At 49.9% G+C, this 20,924-nt stretch overlaps 1 protein-coding gene across 2 annotated transcripts in view; it reads right to left on the bottom strand.

Annotated features, from left to right (window-relative positions):
- The window catches only part of Osbp2 (oxysterol binding protein 2), a 179,790-nt gene that overhangs the window by 46,256 nt on the left and 112,610 nt on the right, over window positions 1-20,924 (bottom strand). Inside the window, exon 2 of one of the 2 annotated variants that reach the window (XM_031340402.1) lies at window positions 17,949-18,045. The exons of the other annotated variant lie outside the window; for it this stretch is intronic. Within the exon in view, the coding sequence (XP_031196262.1) occupies window positions 17,949-17,991 (43 nt within the window). The 5' untranslated portion in view covers window positions 17,992-18,045. The remainder of the gene's footprint in view (window positions 1-17,948; window positions 18,046-20,924) is intronic. 2 annotated transcript variants of the gene reach the window in all.

The following is a 20,924-nucleotide window of genomic DNA, read 5'->3' as shown; positions in this document are numbered from 1 at the left end:
GGGGTGGAGAGGGAAGTTATGGGGGTAAGGGGATGGGAGTGAGGGGGTTAAGAGGGTCAGGAATTCAGGGAGTGATGGAGTGAGGGGATGAGAGGGTAAGGGGTGAAGAGGGGTAGGGGTAAGAGGGGGTGATGGGGGTAGGGATGAGAGGGCAGGGGACAGAGGACTCATGTGAAGGTGGTAACGTTAATATGGTGACATGTTAGTGTCAGATGGTGAGCATACAAGGCTGACAATACAAGACCTTCAACTTTTCTCCATCTTTGAAGATTTTCATGATAAATATGTGGGGAGAAATGCAGGTAAGAGGAGACCAGTCCTCATGGAAAGTGTCTTTCTTGACTACAATAACTGCAGCCATGCAGTCAGGTTTCCAGGAGACAAAAGCAGTACCTGACAAAGGAGCCATAGTTCCACAAGACACTCATGGATGAAAATAAAGATGAAACCAAGACAAACTCTTCAAGAACTAAAGCTATTACTATTCAATAGTGAGCCACCTCTTCCAAGTCCTTAAAAATGCATCATATTTACCCATTTATATTGTGTGTGTGGCATGTGTGTATGGGTGCATGGGTGCCATGGTGAGTGTGCCAGTTAACAATGACTTGCAGGATTGAACTTAAATCATTGGGTTTGGCGGCAAGCACCTTTAGCCACTGAACCATCCCCTCAATTCTTTCTTTCTTTTTTTTTTTTTTTGGTTTTTCGAGACAGAGTTTCTCTGTGTAACCATGGCTGTCCTGGAACTCACTCTGTAGACCAGGCTGGCCTCGAACTCAGAAATCTGCCTGCCTCTGCCTCCCAAGTGCTGGGATTAAAGGCGTGCACCACCACCGCCAGGCCCCTCAATTCTTGATAGGGGTTTTAAGTGCTATTTAATCCTATGGATTATTCATGGAAAGACTAGCAGCAGGTGCGAGTCCCTTTAATTATGGGAGTGATTTGCAAACTCTGTAGCTCAGCTCCCACATCTGCAAAATGGAAGACAGGACCTCCAACCAGCTGGCGTCAAGGACAGAGAGCATCTAGAGATTGGGAAAAGCTGAGTGTGGTGGTGCAATCCTATCGCCTGGGAGGTAAAGGCAAGGTTCATGCTAGCCTGGGCCACATAGTGAGACCCTGCCTCACAACAGGGGGGACTCACATGAGGTCATCACACGTAGTTGTCAATGTGGAGCAGCCAGTATGATCCATGGTTACCTCTGTGTTAGACTGCTAAGTCATTTTTTTTTTTTGCATGTCTATGTGTGGTGTGTGTTTGCATGTGTGTGTGCAGGTACATATGTGTGCATGTGTGGAGGCCAGAGGATGCTGTTATGCATCCTCCTTGATCACTGAACTGGAGCTGGCCCACTTGGCTAGTTTATCTATTGACTTTGCCCTGGGGATGGATGCCTCTGCTTCCCAAGTTCTGGGACTCCAAGTGAGCCGCCACACCTGCCCATCATTTCACATGGGTGCTAGGGGATTGAACCCTGGTCCTCATACTTGCGTGGCAAGCACTTTTCTTGCTGAGCCATCTTCCCAGTCCTCCACTGGATTTTCTATAATGACTGTACATTAGCTTGGCAATCAGGAAAAAAAAAGTCAAAAATAATCTCAGCCAGTGACAGTCATTTAGGGTGGGCTGGGATTTACGGCTACGTGATGTGCCTTCATATAGGGAGCCAAAATCGTCCCGAATCTAAGTGAAAACTCACACATCAATGCCTTCCTAACTCAAACATTGAAAATGTGGGGAAAAGATGTAGTATGGGACCATGTGTCCCGTGAAAGGAAGAGCGAAGGCAAGCCGGAAGCCACTGAAGAAAATTACACGCTCTACAATGCATGAGAGACCCCAGCAATGCTCCCTGGTTGTTGCTGGGCTGAGCCCAGAGCTCCCTGACCCCTGTGGTAACCCACTGAGTCCATTCAGAATGCCACCTAGTGTCACGGGCCCTATGAAATTAATCAAGTCTCTGCCACCTGGGAGGAGCCTGCTGTTTACAGCTAAGGAAAAGTCCCAACGGCCCCTATCCATCACCAGTAACACAAATAACAACTGTCCCTGTTGGGCAGAGGATTTGGGGGACGGGACAAGTAAATGGACCAATTGCTACTCTTATGGACAAAGTGTCCAGAATGTCCCAGGCAAGCTTTGGACCACTTGTCCTGCTTAGCCAAAGCAGGCAGAAGTGAACAGAAGGGCCATATGGCCGCCAGCACGCTCACAGGATGAGGTCAAAGCAGGTACAGAAATGGCTGGAGGGAGAGCACTGGGCCTTGGAGGACAAGAGTCCTCGTGTGTTACTGGCTACTGTGGGGCAGAGCAGCAAGACTCTGTGTGTGCCTGGCCTTGAGCTCTTCATGAGGAGTGGCCCCAGCGAAAGCTAAACAATAGGATGAGCGTGGACTGTCAGACCATTTCCAACTGGAGCACTGGGCATGGCCTGGGCTCACCATGAGCCTATGTCAATGGCCATTCACAGGGCCTGTGCTCATGCCTGGATCAGTTGTCACTGACTTGAAACAAAAAGTTCTGCGAAGTACCTGTATTTCAATTTTGCATTAGGACTACAAGTTACGCAGCACGGGTTGCTGGGAGGTGAGAGACGTAGGAGCCACTTCTCTGAATCCTGACTCCTAAGAACTTCAAGTGTGCATTGAGGTCCAGAGAAACTCCATCTGATATATGCCAGATCTGCATCTGGTCCATCCTGTTGGGTTTCCAGGAAGGGCAGAAGAAAAAGCAGCTGCCAAGCCAGGAGTGAGCACCCAGGGATGTCTCAAGGAGTGGGGACAACTAAGCCTTTGTTTTGTTTTATTCTGATGCTGAGAATGGAACCCAGGCCCTCAAACATGCTAACCAAGCTCTCTGCCACTGAACTGACTGCCTAATCCTTTTGTTAATCAAACACAAGCCAAGGCCTTAAGGAGGTACAGGCTTGGACCCAGCATATGCCTGTGAGCTTAGTATTTCAGAGGCTGAGGCAAGGGGATCCTGAGTTCCTGGCCACCCAGGGCTCCATAGTGAGACCCTGTCTTAAAAACAAAATGAGGGGCTAGGGAGACAGCTCTGTGGCTAAAGTGCTTGCTGTGCAAACATGAGGACCTGCATTTGGATCCCAGCATCCATGGAAAGCTGGGCATGGCAGTGTGCATGGGGGCCTGGAGGGAGAGTGGAGGGGGAGGGTGGAGACAGGCAGAGCCTGGGCTTGCTGGCTGGCCAGCTTAGCTGAATCAGTGACTCCAGGGTCCATGAAAGGTGGAGGATAATAGGGGGAGGCACCAGAGTGTCAATTTCTGGGCTCCACCGCACACCTGCACACACGTGTACCCACACACACAACCCAGCTCTCCAACAACATCCCTTCAGAACATGTGCAGTGGAAGATCGGGCCCCCAGCCGTGGATGTCATGAATGAGCCAGTTTTGTCTAGGGAGGACTGTGACAGCAGAGGGAAGTATTCACACCCTGGTATACAGGCATCCCACTCCCGGGAGCTTGTCCCAGAAAGAAACACATGAAGACACCTTACATGCCAAAGATGCTCAGGCAGCAGTTTGGCTGCGCTGCTGATCTGAGCAGAAGAGAAATGCTGGACAGAAGGCAAGTCATTCTGGAGACATTTGATATAATCAAGCCCGCAATCACACGGGGAAGCTGCCTGGGTTGCAGAGCCATGGGAAAATGATGTAAAAGAGACGTTCATACGAACCAGAAATAGGGACCTAACAATAGTGTCCTGAACTGTCACAGTGCCATAAACTCTGTGACCTTAAACAGCTGGAACTGCTCTCCCAAGAGCATCCTTAAAAGTAACAGCTGTCCAGGGACAGAGGAGTGGCCCTGCTAGGCCAAGAACAAAGTATGTGGGTAGGAGGGCTGGAAAGGCGGCTTGGGAATCTCCAACACACGAACAATCTCAAAATGGCTCCAGGGATGAATGGTAATCTAGGTTCTCACCCCACAGGGCTGCTTCCTAAGTACTAAATACTCCAGGCAGAGTCACGCATCAAATAACTGTTCTCTTTTCCTATGGAATACATAACAATAGTTCTAGGGTACTGTCCAGGCAGGGTGACAAACTTCAGTCCATGGTTCCCTTCCGCCCTGGCACAACAGTTGATGTGGGCAGCTACTATTTCTGCAGATGTGCGTCAGCAGTCATTATCCAACATGAACGTCAGAGGAAAGGACATAAAAGGAAGTTTATCTTTAGCAGCCTGAGGTCCATAGCTCCATCATTATTCATGTTGTTCCTCTGTGTGGTCAGACGCATTGCTAGTGTGAGCTGACTGGCCCTTTACAGGAAAACTGGCCACCTGAGAATGAATCATGCCTACACCAGCAGTGAGCGGCCTGCCCTGTAGGATGTTCTCTGAAGAGGTCAGAACTCTGTTCCAAGTTGGGGGAGGGGTGTGAGCTCCAGCTCAACCTTGTGTTGAGAATACAGGTAAGACTGTGTTCTCCTCAGGCCACTGGTTACCCAGATGTCTTTCTACCTGGCTTCCCAGGGCTCAACTTTGGCCTCTACCTGAGCCCTAATGAGGTCACCTATCTTGGCTTGGCACCTGAGTGGCCCTCTGTTTATTGCACAGAGATCATTGTATTATTCTGAAGACCAAATATTGTCTCAGGTAAATGCTTTTGTTAACAGGGCTGTTTTTATGTTTTAACAAGTTGTATACTACATAATTCTTGTGGGGGGAGGAGCCAACCACACTAGACATTGTAGATTCATTTTTATTGTAACACATGTCCAATAATTGCAAGAAAGGACTATTTTTATCCTGGGTAAAATAATATAACAATCTTAGGATAAGTGGAAGTGAGGGGAGTCTGTCAAGGCTCCAAGGGGCCCAATGTAGCCTCTGAACAACAGACGAACCTGCCCCCGGGGGCTGTACTGCCTTCCCTAGACTCTGAGGGGCCTCTGACCAAAATACACTCTAGGTTGCAAGGTTGGGAAACCTGATGCCTGTCACAGTTCCGTTGACCCCATATTTACTCAGTACACTGGGCCATGGCCATACAAGATGGTGTGTTCCTCTTCTCTCTCTCTCTCTTTTTAAATATTTATTTATTTAATGTAAGTACACTGTAATGTAAGTATACTGTAGCTGTCTTCAGACACTCTAGAATAGGGCATCAGGTCTCATTATGAATGGTTGTGAGCCAACATGTGGTTGCTGGGATTTGAACTCGGGACCTTCGGAAGAGCAGTCAGTGCTCTTAACCGCTGAGCCATCTCTCCAGCCCATGTTCCTCTTCTCTAGGGTGCTTTCTGTTTTACTCTGATCACCCAGCCTGCCCTCAGAAGCCAGCACCACAGGCTGCTTGCCCCCCCGGGGCTCAGAGCTACCACAGGCATGAATTCAGCCTGTGTGTAGCAGTGAGGGCAAGGGATGCCTGCTCTCCCAGACTCTACCAAACATTCCCTTTGCCCACAGTGCTCTGCTCCCTGACCTGCCCCCTGCTACCACACAAGCATGCTCACAACATGCAGGGCAATGTCCTCTCTAGCACTTCACCCCTGCTCCCCCACTAGGCACACCCTTCCCCACCCCTCAGCTGCCTGTCTCCAGAGAGCCCTCCTCATGGGCTCCCTGGCAAAGCCTCTCTCAGCTCCTGTGCATTTGCCTCACTGAATATTCTTCAAACCTCTCCACTTAATGACCTGCTCTATGCCCTGGACTCCAACTCCGGCCACAGGGCCCTACTCAGGTCTAAGCTCTTTCCTTGGGGAGGTGTGGGAGGATCAGGAGGACCATGGCCTGTGGATGAGGTGAGTAGGGACTGGAACCCTGCACTCCTCTGAGATGGACACCAGTCGCCTGGCTACAGACAGTGCGCCCCACTCTGTGAGAGAATAACTGAGAAACCAGACTTCCTGATATATGTAAAAGGCAGCATGCGCTGTCATCTCTACCACCCCCCTGCCTCTGAAGCAGCACTGTTAACATCCCCCTGCAGTGAGACTTTCTCACGGATTCCCCCTCAAGGCATCCTCCGAATTCTCCAGGGTCTGAGGTTCCTTGCAGCCTCCCCCTGGGGCCAGGCTCAAGAGTCCAGTACATCTGCTCCTGGGCCACCCCTTTGGCATACAGGCACCCATCCAACTTTTGCCTGCGTGATCTTAGGACAGTCATTTTTTTCTCCTTCAGCCTCAGTTTCCCCATCTGTAAAATGATAATGCCAATAGTCATCTTGCTTGCTGTGTTAATTGTTCACCCTTATGGATGTTATGGTTTGAAACTAAGTATGTCCACCAAAGGCTCACACTGGAGGGTCTGGCTGTCTAGCCAAGGGACTCCTGAGAGGAGCGGGATCACAAGGAGCCTAACTTCACAGTGGCTGAATCCTCCTCCTCCTCTTCCTCCTCCTCTTCCTCCTTTTCCTCTTCTCCCTGCTTCCTGCAATTCAACACCCCTGTCTCCAGCCCTTCTACCCTGGTATTTTGTGCTCACCAGGCCCAGAAACAACACCAGCCAACCAAGTACGACAAATGTGGCCTAAACAATGCCTCATTCTCTTCTTTTGTCACAGCAACACAATGTTAGCTAACACCAAGGGTGCCACAGCTCTCCTTCAAAGGCCTATGGTGGCTTTGGTTTCCTTTTGTAGGGGGAAACCAGAGGTGGCCCAGGTTACCTAGTCAGGCTTCTGCCTCCAACCCATCTTTGTCCCCTGTGCAAATGAGGGCAGTGAGGCATTGCTCCTGACTGCATGTAAAAATTACACAGGAGCCTAAAATCTACCAACATCCGCACCTGAGCAGGTGCTGTTAGCATCAGGGCCTCCAAAGCCTGTGGCGTCGCATGGGCGGGTCTCACAGACCTGTTGCCAGGGCAACAGCCACCATATTCCCAGAATCCATTGAGCTCACCTCCCATCTTTACCTGGGGCCACTATGTCAGAACCCATATATATGAGGGGAACATTCCTCCATCCCCCCTCTCTCTCCCTCCTCTCTTTCTGCTACTACCCCTTTCTCCCTCTAAATTAAACCTCTTACACGTGGAACTGTTTGGGCCTAGTGTGGTCTATTCTGACGTGACCTGCCATTCTAACACATCAGGTACCATATGTTAGTGAACAGCCAGAGGTTTCTACACATGTGACTGCATAGTTCCCCCTTCACGGGGCCACACTGAGCAGTAGTAACCACTGGGTATAGGGAGAGCCTTTAATATGGACAGCCCTGCAGCAAAATCTCCTTTCCGTGAGCTGCCTGCCCATCCTTTCTGACCCACTCCCTCCCATTTCTCACCTACCACAAGGCTCTGAGACCTCCCTTTTGACCTCCTGACTCCTATCCTGTCCCTATTCCCATCTGTGCCATCTCATTTATCCTATAACAGGAGGGGTTACTTCCACCATGAACTCCTCTGTGATTTTTTTCACCATTGCCTAACAGATTTCTCTATTGCTGCCTCTTCCTCCCCGCCCTCTCTTCCCCTCTCCCACCCTGTAGTAAAGCCACTTGCCACAGAGCACCAAAATAACTAACTAACTAAATGAGAGGCTAGGACAATAGCTTCCTTGGAGACTCAGCTCCTGAGCTAGTCCAGTTCCTGTGAACCCAGAGAGACCCAGAGTAAGAACATGGGCATCTAGAACAGAGCCAGCCCCTGCTTCAGGCCTTGTGACCTCACAGGGACTCACTCAGCTCCTGTGACCCACAATGAATGTCAGAGCAAGCCCTTTGAAAGGCTGTTCCCAACCAGAGTTTCTGAAGGGCCCTGAACCCTACATCAGCTTTTTCTGATGTTCTAAGGAGCTCTCGGAGAATGGTTCCTGGTGTAACCCTCAAAGATAATGGAGGTGGGGGAGGGATGTAGTTACAAAACAACAAAAACACCAAACCCCAGGCTGGGCATGGTGGCACAATCTGTAATCACAGTATTTGGTAGGCAGACACAGGACATTTGTGAGTTTGAGGCCAGCCTGGGCCACATAGTGAAAACTCATCTCACTCTGTCGATAAAAGCTGACAGGCTTTCAGAGTGCACGAGTACCTGGCACTCACATTATAACCAAGTACCCAGCACTCACATTATAACCAAGTACCCAGCACTCACATTATAACCACACACCTCCAGGAAGTCTCATCACCAAGTTTGTTAAGAGCCTTTGTAAAGACATCAGCCCTCCACAGCTGGTGCCAGCTGCCATCATCCCAGTCTCTTCCTGTGTTGGAGACACATCCTTCTGCCCTTCCTTACTCAGTTTGGTTCTCTACACCGCACAAGCACAAGGGCAGCCAATATGAGCTGGGCCTAGAAGACAGGAGATAGTTCATGGGAGAGCAAATGAGAACGTGCCACCTTCACAGCCCCGCACTGGGCCCAGAAGACAGGAGATAGTTCACGGGAGAACAAATGAGAATGTGCCACCTTCACAGCCCCAAGTACAGCCTGCTCAAGGTGCCTGGCCTGACCGCTGGGAGCACAGCATGCTGGGCTCCAGCCTTCACTGTACAGACTTCCAGACTCACATCCCGGCCAAAAACGATGTATATGTTTAACACACACATAGACACACTCATACACAGAGACTCATACACAGAGACACATACTCATACATACACACTCACATTCAGAGACACACATACACACTCACACACTCATACACACACATACATACAGCCACATACATACATACTCATACACTCACACTGACACACACAGGCACACACACATACACACATACACAGCACACAGGCAGAAGGTTGTACTGCTGAGCCTGGGGACACCTAATCTATCGGGTATATCCAGTCTACAGCCACAGACCACCTTTGCTCAGGATATCCGTGAATATGGCTCAACACAGAACTGTACATTTACGTAAAACACCAAGGCTCTTTTTCTTTCAGTTTGTTTGTGTAACTCAATCACATCACTCTCAAACAAGAACTCGGGTACTGACAATGCCACAGACTCCTCGGGGCTGCTCCTCCGGAGCTTAGGGCTGGAGCTGTGTTGGAGGCTACCCTTCTGGAGCCCCCTTCATGGAACTTTTAATGGGGTCAGGAGTTGGCTGCAGTGGACGACTCTGAGACAGGGACGTAGACTCAGGGTCATGTGACCTAGCAGTAGAGCCAAGACAGGAACCTAAGAACCCAGGTCTCCTGGCCCAACGACAAAATGGGACTTCCAGAGGAGTTGCCCATGGGAATTGATCCCTAGCCCACAAAGTTCTGTTGCTGAGTCTCTCACAGGCCGGATGACAGCTCCTGCCCTCCAGAGCAGGCAGCAAACCTAGGTCCCTCTTCTTTGGGCTGCAATGTGTGACACTATTTCACTAGGACCCATCCATAAGGAGAAACGTGTCTGAGGACATTTCATGTTGTCTGAGCCAAGGAGACCAGCATCTGTGGAGTGAGGTTGGAGTTCTCTCCACACACAAGGAAAACCCCAGCCTCCCATAGCTGATGCTAACCAGGCCTCTGTTAGCCGGAGTCTTCCCAATTTCTCTCTCCCTTTAGCAGGCATAGTCAATGTTAAATACTGAAGGGTGCCAGCTTGTCTCTAAGGTTCTATTCTGGATTTCCTAAGCTCACCTTCCTATACCTAGAGCACTTCAGGGGCACACCTGGTCTGGAGGGATTCCAGACTGGAGCCTGAAATCTGCCTGCTCTTGACTAAGACATTGGCCACAGGGTCTCCTAGTGTCACTCTTATCTCTGTTCCAGGCCCCATTCTAAACACTACAAGCACCACATACACTCCCAGCATTATCTTGACATGAAGTACAGAGGGAAGCTAGCCCCAAGGTCACTCAGACACTGCCCTGATCACACCTTCATTTCCACATAAATCTGTGGGCTTCTATCACAACCAAGCAGAGAGCGAGCTGGCACCTCATCCCACACTCTTGTTTGCCTTGAATCTTCATGTAATAATAATCAAAACTAACATCTGACTCAAGACTCATCCTCTGAATGAATCCAAATTAATAACAGACTCACCATTTAACTTTACATATGCATTAAGTATATATCCGAAGTAAAAACAAGCCTTTGCGAGCAGAGAACGTGCACCGAACGGCATTCACGTGACCTGAAGTGTGTTTACAACGAAAACCTCTAAAACCCTACACCTGTGTTCAGAATGTCACAGGTTGACCACACTCTGCATGACTTCCAGGCTGAGGCTTGGTGTCTCAAAACTCTGGGGAAACACGGGAGCTAGCCAGACCCCAAGAAGCCATTGGCATTGCCAGTCAACGAGCAAAATTAATCGCAAGGTTTACAATAGGCCAGGCCAAGGGGCGTTCATAGTATAAAAAGCTGTTTTTTTTTTTTTTTTTTTTTTTTGGTTTTTCGAGACAGGGTTTCTCTCTGTAACCCCGGCTGTCCTGGTACTCACTATGTAGACCAGGCTGGCCTCGAACTCGGAAATCCGCCTGCCTCCGCCTCCCAAGTGCTAGGATTAAAGGCGTGCGCCACCACCGCCCGGCAAAAAAAAGCTGTTTTTAATCAAGGCATATTGAGTGAAGTTAACTGCCTCTGTGTCTGTTAGGTCAACAGGGTTAAAGAATCCTGATTTTCCCAAGTGAGTGGCATTAGACCAGAAACACTCATCAACGTAAGGAGCAAGTTTCACTCACGGCAATCTTCAAAGAAGGTTTCAAGCAACAAAAATGGCAGGCGAGAGAGACTAGGCGAGGGGCTGCAAGACTGCAAAGCAGCAGTTTCCTCTCAACGTGAAGTCAGATCGCCAGCAGGCTTCTGCCAGGACCCTGGGGCAGTTAGGATCACCATTGGACAGGGGCATTCTCAGGGCTAGCCCTTGCTCAGATCTAAGTGGCCACTCCAGAGGGTCATGCAGTGAGTTAGGGTGACTTGAGGACGAGGCCCATATGGATGGCGCAGCAGTTCTGCCAGCGCTCAGGGAGCCTAAAGGCCCTGAGGTAGTAAAGACTCCAGGCCTACTGGGGAAGAAATGGGGTAAGTGTTGGGGGCGGGCAAACACGACCGCCCCTCCCAGAACCCCCCCTATCCTGTCCATGAACAGCTGGATTGGATTTCTTTTCATTTTTCATCCCCAGAGATTAATCGACCCCCGCTCATCCCTAGCCGCAGCCCCCTTTCCAACACTCGCCATGCGCAAAGCCACTGCGCAGAGTACTCCGGCAGGGTGCGGGGAAAGGGGTTCCCCGAGGCTCCCCGCGATCCCCACGCCACGAGCAAGTGACATCAGAGGCTCGCGTGGACCGGTCCTGCCGCAAAGCCCGGCGCGGAGCGTGCGTGCGTGCGTGCGAGGGGAGCCCGGCCTCGCGAAGCCGGTGGCACTAACCCTTCTTAAATTTATTCAGGCAGCCGGAGCTGCAGAAGGAGCGCACGGAGGCCGTCTCCCAGCAGCCGCGTCCTTTCATCCCCGCGGCCCGCGGCCTCCGAGCCGCAGGGCGCTACATGGCGCCGGGTCCCGGGCGCGCAGCTCGGAGGACCGCGGGGCGGAGGCGGCAGCGGCTAGCGCTCGCGGGTCCCGGCGTCGCGTCGCACGGAGCACCAGGCGGCCCTGAGCTCGGTCCCTTAACCCTGTCGGCGCCGCGCGAGCTGAGCTGCCTCCCCGCCTCCTCCCCCGGAGCCTGCGCCGCTGCAGCCGTGCGACCCCGCGAGCTCCGGGGCGCGGGGTGTGGGGCGGGCTTCCCGCGGCCACGTCACGTCTGCTCGGGGAAAATCCGAACGAAGGTGCCGCCCCCTGCAGCAGCAGCAGGCCCTGTGCTGCTGCATTTCAAAGGAAGGGTGCCCTTGAGAAGCCGGGGTACGTGAGAAATGGGGGTGGCCCCGGAGCCTGAAGGTGGGTGATTCCAGGAAATTGAGGTCACCGCTGAGACCCGGTCACCTTCTAACCGCGCCGCGGCAGCTGATGCTTCTGTGTCCGGCCACCTGCAGCTACCTGGCCACTTTCTAGGAGGAAGGCAACAGGCGGGGGCCCCAGGGACTTGAGCTCCTTTAAGGCGCTTCTGCTCCAGGACCGCAGGCATCTGGGGATATCTGTCTCTGTCCAGACTTTTAAGAATGCAGGCGTCCTGTGGAAGTTTGGTGGGTGTCACAAACCCAGTTGTCCAAATGTGAGTTTCTTGTGGTCCCCTAGAGCTTTCTCACAACTCTTCCTCCACCCCTCTCCCAGCAGCTAACTGCAGGATCCTCCCAGTTGCTCGGCTAAGGAACCTCAGAGACATACTTGACAGATCAGCTTTAAGACCACTGGGCCAGCACCTCCTGAGGGCGGTGCCTAGAAAGTACATGCAGGATCCCACTGTTCTCCATCACTCCATTCCAAGGTCACCGACTCTTAGAAAGCGACCCAGAAAACCTACCAGTTTCCACTCTGGCTGCCCGCAGTCCACGCTCAGTACTACTACCCAAAAGATGCCGCTCAGCTTCAGAGTCAAGATCCCACATAAGAACCTACACGGCAGCAATTTCTAGATGGAGCCATATCTCCGGGCCCTTAATCTTCCTACTTTTGAGAGGCTGGGAACACCTGCCTAACTTCCCCAGTAGCAGGACTACAGTGAGCCCCTGACTCAGTTTACGGGCAGTTTTTATAGGATTTGGGTGTGCAGGAGTCAGTCCAGAGCAGGATGTTTAGCCACATGCTCAGTATCGTGGAAGCTGGAAGAACTGACTAAAAGCTGCACCTCTGTCCTGAGCAAGGAAGGGCAGGTCAAGAGAACGCAGTTCTGCGTGTCCCCTCACACTCAGCCACTCTGCATTCCCCAAGGAGTCAGCAAAGAAAACACATCTAGAAAAGAAAGTGAAGTAGTAAATAAAATAATGATGATAATAATAATAATGATGATGAATAAAATAATCTCAAAGTCCAGGGAGAACACATGCACAACACAAAAACGTAAGCGCATATATGTACACATGCATGTGCACACACACATGAACACACGGCATGCACACGTTTGCACACTCCTTTGAACATATACCTGTATGTGTGTACACACACATGAACACACATGTGCATGTACACATACTGTGCCATCTTTCTATGTATTTTTATTTTATACTGTAAGTCACATCAAAACGTTATCAAGTTCTGCTCATGCAGAACGGTTAGAGTCCAGCCTAGGAGGACAGGTAGCTGAGGGAGATATGTTAGCTGAAGGGTCACAGGTGACCAAGCAGCAAGGTCAAGGGACCCAGTATCACCTCCACTCACCACCAGGACACTGCTAACCAGGCTCTGATTACACCAGGCTCCTCTTTGTTCAGGCACATACACTAAAATTCATGTACACAAGTTAGTGTGTGCACCTGTGCATGTGTGTGTGTGTTCACACATGTTCACAATTATCCAATGTCCATCCCAGCGCCAGAGGTGAGAGGAAAAAAGAAGCTAATGTGGGACTAACTAAGGTGCCAACGTGGCAGTACAGTACAGTGAGAGCCACAGGCATGTCTCCACCCTGCAGGCCAATGTGAGGAAGGTACTTCAGGAGAGGAAGAACAACTCTCCATGCCTGTCACCACTGGTAGTAAAGACAGATGCAACCGAAGAGCCCAGCTGCAGGGGAATGTCTTCATGGGTACCAAAGAGCCATCTATACTTACATGGACGATGGCAGCACAGATTAAAACGTACGCTAAAAACCAAAATGCAGGAAGAAAAGGGACTCACACAACATGTTTGTAATTGAGTGAAAGCCACACGTGAGCAGACTTGTTAGAGCAACGGACTCAGGGGCCAATATCATGGGATCCAGGTTTCCTTCTTCTCCTCGATCCTGTGTGCCTTATTGGAACTTTATTCACTGTCAGTTTCCTGCACAGACCGAACTCCCTAAGGACAGAGAGTGTGGCCTTTTCTCATTGTTCCCAGCTTCCGTTGTGACCTAACAGGTACTCACTGATTGAATGGACACAGGGGTGACTCAGAGATGAGATCAATTCATTGGTTGCTCCAAGTGACTTAGTCACTTACCATGAACCCCACCTGTCTGAGCCCAGCAAACCAAACCCCTCCTGCCTTCTCCAGTTTTCCACAGAAGTCCCTTCAAGTTTGTGCTTCTGACACACATACTGCCTCACAGCTCCTTTTAACTCTGCACAGGAACAAAGGAAAGGTTAGCCCAGAGATAAGGGCCATGGCTGTCAAGGATACAGGGGGCTGTGGCTTCTCTCTGACTCACAGGCTTATCCTTAAAGCTGAGGCCTATGCTCCTGTGGAGCTACCTTAAGAATGAGGCTTTAAAGAAGCAGTGTTCTAAGAATAACCATACATAGGCGCTGACTGCCATTGTCATTAATAAATAAATGACTTTGTGCCAAAGCCAAAGAATTAATTCAAAAGCAATTTGTGAGACTGGGTTGCTAGGCAATTAAAATAATGTCTGAGGGGAAACTTTGTCATTGATTATGCTAAAGTTACAAAATTATTATGGGAAAGAATGTACCATTCACATCTGTTTGATGTGAAAAAGTACAGGGCCTGGGCTGATTCTGCCCCACATGCATTGTACTGTTGGGGCACCAAAAGAGATGGTCCCGATGGTGCTCTGGGGGCTGAGCCTGGTGGGCAAGCAAGGGTTTGCCAGCCCTGGAAGACAGCTCTCTTGAGTACCAGGAAGCACAGCTGGGTTGGTGCCATTAGCCGGTTCCAAGAACACCTACCTTTTTACAGCTGCCATTCAACTGCGCCTGTTGGTTATTAATCGGAGTTCTTTCTTGTGGGAACCTAGATATTCCTTTCACTAACCAATCCCTGAAGACTGACCACTTGTTTAGTCTTCAATCATGACTTGTGTTTTTACTTAAGGTGACAACAAATACAACTGAAAATATCACAGATATTATGAAAATATCCCCCTGGGGGTGGGGGGTATCATTAATGCAACACAAATTAACACCCTTGATGAGCTTGTTTAAGTATATTTAAATTGCCACAAATGTATTTAGTCATTTACAACCTAGTACTGTCGTTGTCGAGTCCTCGGAAGACCACGTGTTCCTGTTCTGGAGTGTGGGAATTGGTGGCTCATCCCATACAGGGATATGATAGCCCATGGAAGGCTGTGTTGCCTCTGTTGCCCTAAACTCAGGGATTCAAGTCCTGGAAGTTTTGACCTCAGGAAATGAACAGAGAGACTCAGAAGGCTTTCTATACAGAGATGCTCACTGCCTCACTGTCAGTAATAACACAAATGGAAAAGTCGAATGCCCAACAACTGAAGGATGACCCAGACATTAAGAGGATACTAGCTCCGTGGACTGTTACGTGGCCATGAACATGATTATAAAGAGTGGGAAACTGTTAACTATAACGGCAGGGTAAAGGATTGGGCATGAAGCAGCTTGTTTAATTAGATGATTTAATTGATCCTAAGATGGGGAATACATGAAGGGGAAGAAAAAAATACATAAAATCCATGTTTCTGAGGACATGAGATCACTGACTATTTTTTATATTTTAAACACTTTTTTACCTTTTAGTATGGTATTTCCCAGTGACAAAATCACATTCACTCAACTAACCACAGTATTTGAAACCCTTTCCCAAGTGGGGAGAAACTGGGAAGAAAGAGTCTTTGAAAATTAAGTGCTTTGCTCGGCGAGGGTTGGTTATTTCATTAAATCATGCATAGCAGGGCAAGGCAGAATGACCAGAGAGCAGGGAGCCAGGACTGTGGGTCTCCGCCTTATGATGCCAGTCAGGTCTCCCACTGGACTCAGACTTGCAACCCACCTGCTGGGTGATTTAGGCTCTGAGTCTTGCTTGCAGGTTCCTCAGCCAGAAATGGTGCCGCTCTCACTAGCTCACCTTGTTAGAAGCTAAACAGAAAGGCTTCAAATCCTAATTTGAACTCCAACCTGAAGTCCTAACAGGACAGTACTTGGAGCTAAAGCCTTTTAAGGGGTGCTTCTAACAGAATGAAGCCACGGAGCAGGGTTAACCTCCTCTGATAGGCATCCTTCTAAAAAAGGCAGATCAGGATATGGATCCAGAGTCCATGCAACAGGGAGAAAGCAAGCCAAGGAAAGTGGCCTCAGAAGGGGCCAAACCTGCTAACACTCTGACCTTGGGCTTCTAGTGTCCAGAAGTGACAGATTGAGTTTCTGTTGCTTTAACTGCCCTAGTCTACGTCGTTCGTTCCAGGAGTCCAAGCTGACTAATACAGCTCCTTATGCAAAGCCCTGGAGCGGTCAGCACCAGCCCAGGTGGGAGCTACCTTGGGAGAAATGATCCACACCAGGGCCAGATGCCAGGCACTCGCAACCGCCTCCCAAAGCCTTGCTGGACTAAAAGGTCCAGCTCAATGCTGAGCTTAATGGTCAAGTGTAGAATGGCTGCGATCCCCAAGGCGTGTGGAATGAGGAACCACAGTGTGGAAAGCGCAACTGTGCAGCTGGAGAGCCGGATGTAGAGAAAGAGAGTATCAGGCCTTGGTCCTTCAGGGGGTGATTGGGATGCAGGGCTTAGACCTCCAAGCTCCACTTCCCCAGCACTTTCCCAACCTCCGATTGATAGACCCTCTGATATCAGCATTCAGACATCCCTAGTGCCACAATCACAAGTTTGAGGGCAGCCTGGTCTACATTGTGAGACCTTGTCTAAGTATAACAAAACAAAAACCAACCAAACATGGAGAAAATACTGAAAAATATACAACAGAAGACATAGCAACTAGGATGAGTGACTCCACAGCAGCATAAACTCCACCGACCCAAAGGGTACCATGACAACAGATGATTAGCAAGCTTCAGAATGTACATGATTGGCCAACAAACAGACCAAGACCTACCTGGCTCAAAGGCAACGGGAGAAAGGCAAAACAGACTGAGGAAGTGCCTTTTTGTTTGCTGTTTACCTGGTAACAGATTAAGAACAACACCAAGGAAGCTGACAACCTACACTGTTGGAAGACAGGTGTGTGTGTGTGTGTGTGTGTGTGTGTGTGTGTGTGTGTGTGCCTGTGTATCTCTGTGTGTATGCATGTTCGTGCCACAGGGCTTCTGTGGAGGACAAAGGATACCCTGCAGGAGCCAGTTCTCCCCTTCCAACTTGTGGGTCCTAAGGACTGAACTCAGGCCATCAGGCTCAGAGGTGGGGACCCAAACCTGCTGAGCCACTCTGCCAGCCCTCCATCTTCTTTTTAAGGCAAAGTCTCTCACTGAACTTGGAGCTCACCCATCAGCTAAGCTGGCTGGTGGCAGTCACCTGAGGGTCTGCCTGTCTCCACCCTGCTCAAAACAGAAGGATTACAGACATGCCCAGACCTTATGTGAGTGTTAGGGATATAAACTCAGGCTTTTGTGTTTGCTCAGTAAGCACCTGACCCACTGAACCATGTCCCCAGGCCCTTTGTGTTCTGCTTGGTCAGCCACCTGGTAGGGCCCGCTGATATTCATCATGTGCACCCATGTCATCCAACAATTTCACTCCTTGGGAGCTGTGCTAAGTCACACACACACCACCACACTCTCTGGAATAGCAATGGAGTATAAAGCATCTTGATCAGCCATCAAGAGGGAAGCTAGCAAAGTGATGATACCCTGTAGAGTTCTACACTGTTACTTTAAGCCAACATAGATCTCGTTGAATTGGCACACGAGGATCTTCAAAATACACTAGGGCCGGGGGAAACAGCAGAGTGGTTTAATGTGATCTCACAGGTGTGCATGGGGCGTGTGGGGGAGAGAGGCACCTTTGCTTTGCTTTGGGAACATTTTGCAGATGTTCCACTGTAACAAATTATGCGGCTCTCTTGGGAGGAGAGTGAGATGGAGGGAGGTGACGAGAGACGACTAAATGTTGCACCATATATCTTAGAATCCATTTAAACATATTTCACAGTGTTATATTTCCTAAGTATATGTACTTGTCACAGAGATGGGGACAGACAGGCCACCTTATTAGCTTGCTCATGCTGAAACCTGTGGTTGAGAACAGCGCCTGGGGTCACATCAGAAAAGCCACCACACCAGTGCACACAGACCAACCTGGTAGGCAGCAATCAGAGAGGGACTGGATCATTTGGCGCATGCGTGGCACAATCCCCAAGAATCGGAGGAGCAGAGCCGCCCATGGCGACGGGCCCTGCAAAGAAGGGACACAACTGCAACCAGGTGTGGAGGGACCAGGGGTCAGGTACCTGTCATCCAACCAGGCTAGAGGCCTCAACCCACCCTCAGTTTCCAGACTGCTGGCAGCAGCTCATGGCCACACCGGTGAGCATGGGAGTGAGGCTTGGGCATGAGGAAAGGGCATCCGTGAGGGCATCTGGGCATTCGCCTGCACTCACCTCCTAGGCCTGCTCTGAGCCATATGGTCAGAGAGGTGTCAGGACAGTGACAGAGCCAGTGAGAGGGTCTGATAGAGGTGAAGAGAAGAGACATCAGGAAAGGCAAAACATGATGACAGGTGGGCCTTGCACGGCCACTGAGTACGATGGCCTTGCTGGAAGCCCTCCACAGGTCCTTCATGTCATGTCAACCATGTGCTTGTGAAGCTCTACCTTCTAGATGCATTTGTCACTCACTGTCGTCCAGCCTCCTTGTCCCCCCAGTACCAGGCAGTGGTCAACTGTCCATGGTCTTTCCACCTTGTGGGACAATGTCTATGTCCATGGCACAGGCCCCTTTCTGTCTTAGTGTCCCATCAGTAGAGGAAGTGCTCTCTTCCCTCCAAGTTCTAGAACTGCCTGCACAGCCTCTGCTCGTCAGCCCCAGTAGAGCCTAGCATCTCTTCTCTGTTTCCTCATTGCCACTGTGGTGTGGTTTGAGTGAGAATCGCCCCTGTAGGCTCAGATATCTGAAGGCTTAGCCCTTGAGTTGGTGGAACTGTTTGAGAAGGATTAGGAGGTGTGGCCTTGTTGGTAGGGGTGTGTAACTCGGGGTGGGCTTTGAGATTTCAAAAGACCACATCAGACCCAGTCTCTCTCTGCCTTCTACCTTCTATGGTTTAGGATGTAAGCTCTCAGCTCTAGTGCCATGCCCCTCTGCCTGTTGCCATGTTCCCCATCATGATATCATGGACTCACCCTCTGAAACTGTAAGCAATCCCCCAGCTAACTGTTCCCATGATCATGACATAAAGCAATAGGACAGTAACTAAGTTACTACCTTTCCCTCACTGACAGTTCTTTCTGTTCCCAGGCACTGGCTGCATACCTGAGGGTCAATGGCTCTACTTTCTCTCTCAATACCTAAATGCAAAATATCCCTGAGTCCTTCAAAGTCATTACCTAATCCATCTGGATCAGCTGCATCCTCTTCTTCATTTCCAGGGCCTCTGCTTGCATATTCCCTTTCATGTCCAGACTTAGGGTTATCATAGGGACAATTGACTGAAAAAAAGGCATTTTTCCCTATGGCTTCCCTGTCACGGCTCCTGGGGCCAATGGCAACAAGTTTAAGTTCAAGCCCTTTTATATATTTCAGCCTATAGGAGCTATACCTTGTGGATCTCTGTGCTCCCCACTGCCTCTGCTCACCTGGCTAGAGGTGATCTACCTTTCTCTTTGTGTCTGCGTCCTGCCCAACTCTGAGCACTGGGTGTGGACCTCTCTCTATCTCCAGAGGCTTCAGCAGTGGCAGGAAGGCTGAAAGAGGCCATAGCCCAAAGCTCTCAACATACACTGGCGCAGGAGGCTCTGAGTCCCTGCAAACGGTCAATGTCTTGAGGGCCTTGGGAAGGTTGGCTCTCACTTGAGTTGTCCCAGAGCTGCCAAAACCTGGGAGGTGAGCACAACATAAATTCATTCTCCCATAGCTGTGGATGCAAGAGACCCAGAATCAAGGTGTCAGTAGCTCCCCTCACATGCTCTAGAGGTAGACTCCTTGCTTCTTCCCGTGTCTGCTGACCTCAGGAATTCCTTGGCTAGTGATGCTTTTCCCGTTCTATGTCCTTATAAGATGTCCTTGTGTATATGTGTGTACTGCACATGCCCATGTTTGCATGTGTATGCCTGTGTGTATGTGTGTATATGTGTCCGAGTGTGTCTTTGTAGAGTGTTCTCCTGCGTGTGCATATGTGTGTGATGCATGTTCATGTGTGTTCTTTATTTTTTTTTGCCTTTATTTAAAAAAAAAAAGATTTATTTATTTTATGTGTGTGAGTACACTATTGTTCTCTTCAGACACACCAGAAGAGGGCATCAGATCCCATTACAGATGGTTGTGAGCTACCATGTGGTTGCTGGGAATTGAACTCAGGACCTCTAGAAGAGCAGTCAGTACTCTTAACCGCTGAGCCATCTCTCCAGCCCCTCAAGTGTGTTCTTGTATAGTGTCCTTGCATATGCATATGAATGTATGTGTCCACGCATGTATGATGTGTGTAAGTGCCTATGTGTGTCCCTATACAATGTTTTCATGTGTGTGCACTTGTGTACTGTGCCTATGTATATGTGTGTGTGTGTTTCCATCAAGCTGCAATAGGAACTTGAATGACTCTGCGGTAAAGATTACATCTGCAGAGTCCTATTTTCCCAATTAAGGTCACAACAACAAGTATAGGGCGTTAGGACATGATGCAGCCCATTAGACTGGTGACAAATACTGCACTTGATACACAGGGCAAGACTCTGGTCCCCACGAATGGCCATGACGAAGTCAGAGCAGGGAGGAGAGTGGCCCAGAGACGGCAGGTTGGATCTGGAGGAGTGCAGGTAGGACTGGCTGCATGTAAACCCTGCCTAGGCATGGAGAGCAGGGTGCACTCCTGGAGCTGGAGGCTCTGCTCTTTGCAGTGTGGGTTCCAGAGCTGGCCTGCAGAAAGGTCTTCCCAGAGGCAGGAGCTAGCAGGGGAAGGCTCTTCAAGAACGCAGTAACAAGAGCAGAATTTGTTCCTGAAACACACAAGGCAAGGCTCAGAGGAATCCCATGCGGGAAGGTGGCCAGATGCAAAAATGTCAACCTTGATGAGGAACTGAATCAGGGCTGAGACCGCATGGCCTGAGGGAATGAGTGTAATCC

This window comes from Mastomys coucha, unplaced genomic scaffold (assembly GCF_008632895.1).
Source record: "Mastomys coucha isolate ucsf_1 unplaced genomic scaffold, UCSF_Mcou_1 pScaffold22, whole genome shotgun sequence".
Classification (NCBI taxonomy): Eukaryota; Metazoa; Chordata; class Mammalia; order Rodentia; family Muridae; genus Mastomys; species Mastomys coucha.
Note: the sequence above shows the minus strand (reverse complement) of the source record. Positions and strands in the feature narration are given on the sequence as shown.